The following is an 11,742-nucleotide window of genomic DNA, read 5'->3' as shown; positions in this document are numbered from 1 at the left end:
CAAGAATTAAAACTCACTATAAGTTCGAAATCTACACCTGGTAAGTTATCTGACAGGAAGACCTTTGACCCCTCCGATTTTCTAACGAGAATTAGCTAGAACTGTCACCTGGACCTTTAATCGTGATATGAGAAATTTATAATGCTCGTTGTCTTCGGATTAATTAAAACGTCGTTTTGAGTACCAGAAAATGGTCAGCTATGATTTTCGGAACGACAAAGAAATAAGCCCCGTTTTTGGGAAATACAGTAGCCACCCACGAGTAAGAACTAACTTTTAAGAACCTGCTAGTCTAAAATTTGCCAGTTAGACCCCCTCTGTACTAGAACATGTTTAGCCTAAAATTTCAAACAGGTTTTTATTTTGTGAATCATGTTATGTACAAAGGTAAGACTTCCACATGACCACTTATGTGGTAAGGACTTCTTTTTTCAATAAAAGTCGTTATTACATAAATAAAATATTTTTATGCTAATTTTATGTAAGGGATAGGTTGAAAACCACTAAATTTGACAGCTTAACTAAAATTATTTTCTTAAGAAAATAAGAACCCATTTAAGAACCTAAGCGGCCTAAATGTTTGTTAGGCCCAGTTCAGACGCCGAACTTTTCATAAGCCGAACCTAATACGTTGAATTAAGTACATGAAAAGTTCGGCGTCTGAATCAGTTGAGAAAGGCTATTTGAATTTGGAACGCTGAGCCGTTCTTTCCGGCTAGCTCAGCCGGGAATTTCGGCTTTGGAACGGCTTTTATTCAGCCGTCGAACTTCATGTACCGAACCTAATGCATAATTAAATTATTATAACGTATTTTACAAGCAGTTTACACTTTGCCTGAAAATCGCTGACATTTCGATGTGATTTGGTTCAAACTAAATAAGTCCGGCGAATTAAGTCGAATCAACAGGTGTACTTTAAATAATTTGAGTCGGTCCAAATTCGAATTAAGTTTGGCTTATGAAACGTTTGGCGTCTGAACTGGGCCCTAGATACCATTTATGCAAGAGCCTGTTTAGCCTGACTTGGGAAAATGCAGGTTCTTACTCGCGGGATTTTATTGTAGACGAGAAAAAGCCCTAATAAATTCGAGGAGACTCGAGCTCCCCTAGAATGACCGAACAGATAAAAATACTACATGCAAGCCTAAAAATATAGCCTATAGAGCTTTAAAAGCACTCCAGATAGCGTATGAAACAGCACTTTAGAGCATTTAGAGAAAGCGCTGACAGCATGTCCGCCAATTCTGTCAGTTAATAAAATGATGAAATGTACTTCCTGTGATACTGAATCTCCATTACAAGCTCAGACAAATCCAGTTATTTTTATCTTATTTCTGCTAACATCAAGATTCAGGTTACACTTTTATCAGTGAACTTCTAGCAACAAAAGCAGTCTATTGCCTTCAAGCACGTACACCAAGCTACACCAAGAAAACCCATAGTGAACTGGTCTGTAAGCAGCTCAAGAGCAAGAAAAACAACCTCAGTATCGGTTTGATATCTCGATCAGTTTGTTTGTTTTAAAGTTGCAGTAATGAAACATTTAAAACAAGACAACGGAGAGAAGCAGACGAACAGATCCAGAAGACAAACACTGGACTACTTGTTTTCCGGGTCGGGCTTGCTGTTGTCGGTTGTGTGTTGTATCGCGCTTATTCACGTGGAATTCAGAATACAAGAACATCATCGACTGATATTACACTCAGTAACATTCTGTGACAACATGGAGACAGAAATCCTTCGAAAAGTGCGACAAAATTATGAACGATGGCAATTTACGGTTCCAGGCCGCCATTGGCAGCCGACCAAAGGCAAGTTTCATATCTCCTGAATTATTATGGTGCGCGTCCTCTTCACCCACCATAGATATTTTTTTTCAATAGAATTTGTCCTCAACAAAAATGAACACCAAATAAAGAGGCTTACGGTATGTTGCTGAAACCCAATCTAATAGAGACGGAAATCTCTTTTCCCATATTTTTCTACTAGCTTGTCTGATTATTGGATCACAGAAACCGTTGAATACCAAATTCTTATACAGTTCTACCACGCTAATTTGAACTCGGTTATTGGGAATTCCCCGTTATTTCGAACTCATAACCATTTCTCTTGGATTTGCCCTTCATTCTTTTGCCATCGACTATTTCGAACTCCCGCTATATCCAACGATTTTTAATTTCCCTTGAGAGTTCCAAATAGTAGGTCTCAACTGTATGACAGTGTACGATTTCAAAAAGTTCTTATTTTCCAGGTGAACAAGAAACCCTCTCAAGAAAAAGACGCTCTTTAACAGATGATTCAAAACAAAAATCGACCCTAACAGCCTCTGAAGTACAAGTGTTGATCAAACAAGAACTTGGTCTGCTGCAAAACCAAGTCTGTGCTAAAGTTCACACGCTCTGTCGTGAAGGACCAAAAGGGAACACGGGTAGACGAGGAAGACCGGGAACCCGAGGGAGACCCGGACCTCCAGGGAGACCCGGCTCAAACGGACCTCCTGGTAAACACGGACCAATAGGGAGTCAAGGATCCATGGGTATAAAGGGGGATGTTGGAATTCCGGCAGACCCCGGTCCCGTGGGACCTAGAGGCCCGCCGGGTATGAAAGGCGACAAAGGTGACCCCGGCCAGTCCATCTCGGCTCCATCTCTGTTGCAGAGTCCTGTTGGAATGACAGTCAATGAAAGTCAGACGGCCATCTTGAAATGTACAGCCGATGGTAATCCAAGACCAAAAGTCACGTGGTCTAAACTGAATTCATCGCTTCCCGTTGGTCGTCACGTGGTAGAGTCCAGTGGCGCTCTGATTGTGAAGGACGTTAGACCTGGAGACGACGGTGTTTATAGCTGCAGAGCGGAGAATTTGCTGGGACAAGTGAATGCCTCGGCGAAATTAACCGTTCAGTGCAAGTAGCTTTATTTTATGTATTTGGCTGTTTAGAGGCAGAAACAACTGTCGAACAGTCACATTCGAAAGATAAACCTTTACAGTGATAATAAAAATAACATCAGGATATCATTTATCATGTTTTATACACCGGGCGCTAAATCGCCACTCAATGGAAGCATAGTTTCTTTCGTCGACGCTTATCTCCTGGATCACGATTTATTACGTGGTTAGCGTTATCAACCTTTTGAACAACTGACCCTATTGCTCTAAAGTCAGACTTGGTCTCTTCCTTGAGTACAAAACCGGAGACAAAAAATGTAACAAAAACTATACCGAATAAATCATAATTTTCCCATTTCTCGACAGTCGCTCCTCAACTTTCATTGTCATCCAATAGAAAGATGGCTCAAGAAACACAAAACATCACCATCGCCTGCACTGCCACCGGTCAGCCGCTTCCCAGCATCACGTGGTCCAAAGCAGTTGGTAGTTTACCTGAAAACAGAACTGAAGTGTTGAATGGAACCCTGACAATACACAGTGTGACAAGAATTGACGGTGGAACCTACATTTGTAAGGCAGGCAATCTTCTTGGATCAGCAACAGATACTTCGTTAGTAGTGATATTTTCTCGTCTTCGGTTTAGAGTCCGTCCTCCTCAGGAAGTGACACCTGTGATTGGTTACAGCGTTCATCTGCCGTGTGTGGCCGAGAGTGACAATCGATTGGACTAAGGAAGGCAACTCTTTACTTCCTGTAGGGTCCAAGGTTCTACGGAATAAAACATTGAATATTCAGAAAGTTGGGAAATCACACGAAGGATCTTACACCTGCAGAGCGACTAATGCCCTGACAACAATAGAAGCGAAAGTCAAAGTCAATTCTCCAGTTATTGCGACCTCTTGTTCTCTGATAAGAAAATACATCAGCAGTGTAAGCGGTAATTACGTCATTGATCCGGATGGCTCGGGAGACCTGGCACCATTTACAGTTTATTGTGACATGAGTGACAAGAATGGAGTTGGCGTGACAGTCATAAGTCACGACAGTGAAAGCAGAACGCAAGTGAATGGGAATGGGTATTTCAACCCTGGTACTTATTCACGTAACATTCGTTACACAGCAGCGAGTCTCTCTCAGCTGGCGAGTCTCACCAGAGTCTCAACACACTGTGAGCAGTTTATCAAGTACGAGTGCTATGATTCAGTGATGCTTCATAGGTACGGAGCATATGTCTGGTGGGTGTCACGTGATTCTAGTCAGATGACGTACTGGGGTGGAGCATCACCTGGCAGTGGTAAGTGCGCATGCGGGATGACCAACTCATGTGCAGATCCCAGATATGGCTGTAACTGTGATAAGAATGACGAAGTATGGCGTGAAGACAGCGGTCTCCTTACTGACAAGACACATCTGCCAGTTAAACAGCTCAGGTTTGGTGATGCAGGCGGCCATAATCAAGGTTACCACACACTGGGAAAACTGAAATGCTATGGTATAGCCTAACTTACCAATTTCATTTAATTTTCATGCTCCAAGTTATGGCACTCTCATTGTCGTTATATTGTTTTCGCAGACAGTAGCTCCGCCCTTTCGGCCAACATGTGATAAATTTTATTAGTCCATTTACTGAACTATTCAAGATATAATTAAACCGGCATGTGCATGTACAAAATAAAGCACTTAGGTTAACGCTGTAACATTATTTGAAACCATCTTACCTAGATCGATAGGGTAAATAAATGAAAGTGCTATTTCGCGCCTAACAACCGTTTTGTAAGTTGCTGTAGCAATGAGTCTAGCTTCGCTAAATAAACGGGTTGCCGCAACTTGAGAGGACCTCGCGTCATCTTCGTGCACGCGCACAGCAAACTCATCAGTCTCGCAAATTTAATTATTTTAGAAATAGATTCAAAGGACGAGGCAAATTATCTGGCATAGATCGTGACTCCTCAACAGCACTATTAAAGAGAAGCAGGTCGGGTTCTAAATATTGTTGCTTATATCTAATGGATGGACACTTCGCCACAAACGTGAGCTATTATAAGGGTTGCACGACTAATAAGTAGCTATAAGTGTGGACGAAATTCAAGCCAGGATTTCCCTAACAACGGAAGTCTATTTCTGAAACTTCCCCTGTACTTATTTTGGAGGCATTTTGACACTCGATGAGACGAACGGCACACCCAACAAAAGAGGTCTTCCGTAGAATAGGTGTACGAACAGGACACCCTCAGTTAATTGTTTGGTTCGGAATGTTTGCTTAATGTTCCCTAAATGGAAGGATGACCTTTTTAAAAGGCAATCAATTAGTTTACCTCTTCCCTGTGTTCCCCCTCCCCATCCCTTCTAGTGTAAATGTGTCCCTCGATACCAGGCAAGAAATCCGCCTAAACTGCCCGCCGCTGATGAGAGGCGGAACAGCTAAAACGTTCCCAGAAGAAATAAAAGTTGTTTAAAAAGGTACTTTACGTCTTGATTATTTTGCTGCCGTTGGGATTTTACAGTATTAGTCCGTTAGGTGCCCCTGAAAACGAGCATCAAGCGGGTTGTACCCTAGGCGCGTGATGGTCGCATTACGGTGTTCCAAATAACGCCAAATGATTTGAAACCTATTATGCTCATCATGTTCTTTCATGAAAGGATCAAACTTGGATGCAAACATGGCAAATTGTTTACTCTCTGTGTCAGTGACTAATTTTCTCCTAACGACACCAGAACGATCTCAGTTGGAGTTAGTACAGAAGGCTTGTCAAGTAAAAGCTCATTGGAGGTGAGCGGCTGTTATCGGTTACAAAGGTCCATGTCAGTTTTTCCTTCGTTTGACGACCTACACTAATACCTTTAGACCAAGAACACTCCATTCATTGTAACATCTGTGATCATGGTGTTATTCTGAGCTACCAAAACTGTCTCTCTATTGTTGTACTGTTACATAGTAATCACGAAAGCTCTTTTTACAGAAAACCCGATCAGCGAATAGAAAAGAAACGGTGGTGATCAGACTTAACAGTTAAAAAGGAATGTTCCGATATTTTAAAATTAAATGAGACCGGATGCATGTTTGTAATTTTAGCATTAATTCATCGCAGCACCATTAGAATGATAACTCGGCTGCATCAAGTTTAAAATGATGAGCATTTAAGTGAAAGAGACCTTTGTTGAGGGATATCATTAAGCGGCAAGTGGATCACATGACATACATATGAGTAGTGTTTATTCATGTAGCAATTCCCACCCCTGCCCCCTCCTCCCCTATCTCAAATAGCCAAATGATTATGGCAGATATAACCTCCAACCAGATCTCTTTACAGAGTTTGGGAAATCAACTAGGAAACACAGAATACAACCAAACAGTTCGAGGTCAAGAGTACGAAAACATCAAGCTAGCAGTCTTTTACAGCATGCCTGCTGTGTAGACTTTGAAATTACGTATATGAAGGTAATAGTGTACTTCCTGTGATACTGAATCCCCATTACAAAGTACAAACAAGTCCTGCTATTTTTATCTTATATCTGTTAGCATTAAGGATCATGTTACTCTTTCGTCAATGAAACTCGGACACATCAGCTTTTTATCGTCTTTACATACCCATACTGAACAGCTGAAGACCGAAACAATTGAATACAACGTCCTCAGCATCAGTTTGAGATCTCGACTTTGTCTGCCTGCTAGCTGCAACGATGAAGCAACATGATAGAGAACAGAAGCAGACGAACAGAAGACAAACACTGGACCGCTTATGTTCATGGTCAGGCTTGCTGTTGTCTGTTGTGTGTTGTATCGCGCTAATTCAAGTGGAACTCAGAATACAAGAACATCATCGACTGATATCACACTTAGTAACATTCTGTGATAACATAGAGACAGAAATTCTTCGAAAAGTTCAACAAAGTTATGAACGATGGCAAGTTAAGGTTTCAGGCCGCCATTGGCAACCGACCAAAGGTGAGTTTCATGTCATGTAACTTATAAAAAACTCTCAGTCCTTAATTATTGTGGTGCGCGTCGTCTTCACCCACCATCGATATTTCTTTTTAACCGGAGAGGCCCTATTAGCGGCTGTTTCGAGACACTGGATATTAAGAAAAAAAATAAACGGGATACCTTTCTTTCCCAGCACAAATGGATACGAAATAATGAGGCTAACGCTAAGTTGCTGAAACTCAATCTACTAGAAAAGGAAATCCCTTTGTACTAGCTTGTCTGATTATTGCATCACAGAAACTATTGAATACCAAATGGCTTCGAGTGTGCGATTTTAAGATGTCCTTATTTATCAGGTGAGCAAGAAACCCTCTCAAGAAAAAGGCGTTCTTCACCCGATGATTCACAACAAAAATCGACCCTAACAGCCTCTGAAGTACAAGTGTTGATCAAACAAGAACTTGGTCTGCTGCAAAACAAAGTCTGTGCTAAAGATCACACGCTCTGCCGTGCAGGACCAAAAGGGAACACGGGTAGACGGGGAACGCGAGGGAGACCAGGTCCCCCAGGGAGACCCGGCTCAAATGGATCTCCTGGTAAACATGGACCAATAGGAAGTCAAGGACCCATGGGTATAAAGGGAGATGGTGGAATTACGGGAGATCCCGGTCCCGTGGGACCTAGAGGCCCGCCGGGTATGAAAGGTGACAAAGGTGACCCGGGCCAGTCCATCTCGGCTCCATCTCTGCTGCAGGGTCCTGTTGGAATGACAGTCAATGAAAGCCAGACAGCCATTTTGAAATGTACAGCCGATGGTAATCCAAGACCAAAAGTCACATGGTCTAAGCTGAATTCATCGCTTCCCGTTGGTCGTTACGTGGTAGAGTCCAGTGGCGCTCTGATTGTGAAGGACGTTAGATCTGGAGACGACGGTGTTTACAGCTGCAGAGCTGAGAATTTACTGGGACAAGTTAATGAATCGGCGAAATTAACCGTTCAGGGTAAGTAGCTTTATTTTAAGTATTTGGCTTTTTAGAGACTGTGACATTTGAAAGATAAACCTTTAGATTGAAAATAAAAGTAACATGAGGATATCTGTTATCCACCGGATAAATCGCCTCTTAGTGGAAGTGTAGTTTCTTTTGTCAACACTTATCCACTGGATCGCCATTTATCCGGTGGTTAGCATCATCAACCCTTTGAATTTGAGAAATGCAGACTTTGTGATCCCACGATTCAAGACAGTGACTTATGGAAAACATTCAGTGTCGTATTTGCGTCCAAAACTATGGGCCAGACTTCCCAATCATATTAAATCATTCAGTTTAAAGAATGTTAATGTCACTATTCCGTTATTCAAACTAAGAGTAGATGTAACGCAACCAGGTAAAAGGTAACACAACAAAATACGCAAACAACAATATGGCGTAATTGAGGGGGACACAGCCCTGTGGCAGGTTTGACATGACGTGGTGATAGGTACACAAACTAAAAACCTCAGTTATTCCCCCACTAACGTGGGAACAGAACAAGAGTATTGGCAGAGCCTTTCTTATCTTCCCAGCACAGCACAGGCTGGATCGGACAAGATAAGGCCTAGGATACAAGATGGCAAGACACAAGTAATGCCAAAGCTTGGGGAAAGTCGCTACGCAGACTTAACTGAACCACAAGGAGTGACCCCAGTTTATTGTCAAGTAGCAAATAAAATCCCTTCTCTAAGGGAGGGAGCGTGGGAAATTTTAAAGCTAAATTGTTAAAAACTGTGTACTCTCGTGCAAGCTGCCAGGATAATGCCCTCTGACAGTGTATTGAGATTTATATAACAAGACAGTGTCTCAACGTTCGACCGATAGGTACAGCTGTGCTATGAACTAAATAGACGCAACGTGGCGAGCTTGTTAGCAATGAATGGAGCTAACAAATATATGGGCCAATCTAGGAGAGGCTAAGTTATTTTTCTAGATTATACCTCGAGATAGAAACTAAAATACAGACATGAATAGTGTTTGTGCAAACTGCTAGAATGAGGAAACGTTCATTCATGAATTGAGCGTTCAGTATTCTATTAGTGTTTATCCTACTAAATTGCGTGACAAACGTAAACAGCCTAACCCTCAAGGGGTGTTGTGTTCCATTAACTGCGTTTTACCAACCGGTAAAAGCGGTATTAAAAATTACATTAATAAGGAAAAAAAACATTTTAATTGATGCTAGCAGTGAAATCAAATGTCATATATGTTCAACTTGAACATCAATCGAGGAAATTTTTTCGCTGAAGTAATTGGCAAAACTAGTAGATTTCATTAAAGGAAAATAATTGAGGGATTAGTTGCACTTTAACTTTATTTGCAACTTTATTCACTTTTGTATTTTTATTTTGATAGATAGGCTTTTCTCTTGTAAATAATTATAATGTTTAAACACTTAATTTGTACATAGTCCTGATAATTGTAACTCTTTTTAGGTGTTCCCTATCGGCAGCAATGCTAAATCTCATTGACACGTAAATAAAGTAATTATTATTTTTATTACCCTTTTGTTCTAAAACCAGACTTGGTCTCATTACTGAATACTAAACCGGAGACAAAAAATGTAACATAAAATATACCTTGCCCGAATAATCATAATTTTTCTTTTTCTCAACAGTTCCTCCTCAACTTTCATTGTCATCCAATCGATTGATGGCTGAAGAGAAACAAAAAGTTACCATCGCCTGCACTGCCACTGGTCAGCCGCCTCCCAGTATCACGTGGTCAAAGTCGGTTGGTAGTTTGCCTGAAGACAGAACTGAAATGCTGAATGGAACCTTGACAATCTACAGTGCGACAGGAAATGACAGTGGAACGTATATTTGTAAGGCGGAGAATATTCTGGGATCAACATCAGACACTTCTGTAGTAGTGATATTTCCTCGTTTGCGGTTCAAAGTCCGTCCTCCTCAAGAAGTTACTCCTGTGATTGGTTCAAGCGTTCATCTACCGTGTGTGGCCGAGAGTGACCTGAAAAAAACAATCGCCTGGACCAAGGATGGCAAGTCTTTACTTCCTGTGGAGTCCAGTTTTCTACCGAATGGAACACTGCTTATAAAGAACATCAAGAAATCACACGAAGGATCTTACACCTGTAGAGCTGCTAATGCTGTGACCACAATAGAAGCTAAAGTCAAAGTCAGTTCTCCAGCTACTGCAACTTCCTGTTCTGTGATAAGAAAACACGTCAGTAGTGTAAGCGGAAATTACGTCATTGACCCAGATGGCGCGAGAGGCCTGGCATCATTTTCAGTTTATTGTGACATGAGTGACAAAAATGGAGTTGGCGTGACAGTCATCAGTCACGACAGTGAAAGCAAAACGCATGTGAATGGGTATGGCCGTCCTGGTAGTTACTCACGTGACATTCATTACACGGGAGCGAGTCGTTCTCAGCTGTCGAGTCTCACACGAGTCTCATCACACTGTGAGCAGTTTATTAAGTACGAGTGTTATCATTCAGTCTCAGTGGGGAGAGGATATGCTTGGTGGGTGTCACGTGATTCTAGTAAGATGACGTACTGGGGCGGAGCATCACCTGGCAGTGGTAAGTGCGCATGCGGGATGACTAACTCATGTGCAAACCCAAGATATGGTTGTAACTGTGATAAGAATGACTTTGTATGGCGTGAAGACAGCGGTCTCCTTACTGACAAGACACATCTGCCAGTTAAACAGCTCAGGTTTGGGGATACAGGCGGGAGCAACGAGCAAGGTTACCACACACTGGGAAAACTGAAATGCTATGGTATAGCGTAACTGACTATCTTCCCTTTAATTTTCATGTTCCAAGTTATGGCACCCTTAGTATATGTAACAATCATTATTGTTGTATAGTAGTTCCGCACTTTCGGCCAACATTTGACAAATTTTATAAGTTCAGTCACTGAACTCTTCAAAATGTAATTAAACCGGCATGAGCATGTTCAAAATAAAACAGTTAGGTTAACGCTGTGACATTAAAACCATCTCACCTAGATATGGCAAATAAATGAAAGCGTAATTTCGCGCTTAACCACAGTTTTGTAAGTTGCTGTAGCAATGAGTCTCGCTTCGCTGAAAAAACGGGTTGCAGCAACTTCAGAGGACCTCGCGTCATCTTCGTGCACACGCATAGCAAACTCATCAGTGTCAACTTTCCCCGTACTTATTTTGGAGACATTTTGACACTCGAGGAGACGAACGGCACACCCAACAAAAGAGGTCTTCCATAAAATAGATGTACAAAAGGGATCCCCCTCAGTTAATTATTTGGTTCGAAATGTTCGCTTAATGTGCCCTAAATGGAAGGATTACGTTTTTAAAAGGTAATCAATTTAGTTTACTTCTTCCTTGTGTCCTCCCTCCCCATCATTTCCAGGGTAAATGTGTCCCTCGATACCAGGCCAGAAATCCGCCTAAACTCGCTACCGCTGACGAAAGTCGGAACAGCTAAATCGTTCCAAGCAGAAATAAAAGTTGTTTAAAAAGCCCTTTTACCTTAAAAAAAAGGACTTTACGTCTTGATTTTTTTTCCTGTCTGAGGGATTTTATAATTTTAGTCCGTTAGGTGCCCTTGAAAACGACACCAAGCGGGTTCTATCCTAGGCGCGCGATGGTCGCGTTACGGTGTTCCAAATAACGCCAAATGATTTGATACACATTATGCTGGTCATGTTTTTTTTTTTTTGTTTTTTTTTATGAGGTGCTTTATAAGCTTGGATGCAAACAAATGGCAGATTGTTTACTCTCTGTATCAGTTTCTAATTTTGTCCTAACGAAACCAGAACGATCTAAGTTGGAGTTGGTGCAGAAGGCTTGTCGCGTAAAAGCTCATTAGCGGTGAACGGCTGTTATCGCCTACGGAGGTTCATGTCAGGTTTTCCTTTGTTTGACGGCCTACACTAAGACCTT

The 11,742-nt window shown here is 41.6% G+C and overlaps 2 protein-coding genes and 1 pseudogene across 2 annotated transcripts in view; all 3 read left to right on the top strand.

Moving 5' to 3' along the window:
* The window catches only part of LOC145465016 (uncharacterized), a 286,590-nt gene that overhangs the window by 268,928 nt on the left and 5,920 nt on the right, over positions 1-11,742 (top strand). The window lies entirely within an intron of this gene.
* LOC145465341 (uncharacterized) lies at positions 1,196-4,576 on the top strand (annotated as a pseudogene).
* On the top strand, positions 6,383-11,270 carry LOC145465333 (uncharacterized). The gene is made up of 3 exons (XM_081449110.1): positions 6,383-6,838; positions 7,174-7,818; positions 9,467-11,270. Exons 1-3 carry the CDS (start codon positions 6,574-6,576, stop codon positions 10,606-10,608), a joined length of 2,052 nt encoding a protein of 683 aa, XP_081305236.1. The 5' UTR covers positions 6,383-6,573; the 3' UTR covers positions 10,609-11,270.

Source organism: Orbicella franksi, chromosome 13 (assembly GCF_964199315.1).
Source record: "Orbicella franksi chromosome 13, jaOrbFran1.1, whole genome shotgun sequence".
NCBI lineage: Eukaryota > Metazoa > Cnidaria > Anthozoa > Scleractinia > Merulinidae > Orbicella > Orbicella franksi.
The sequence above is the reverse complement of the archived record's forward strand: the minus strand, read 5'-3'. Positions and strand labels throughout refer to the sequence as shown.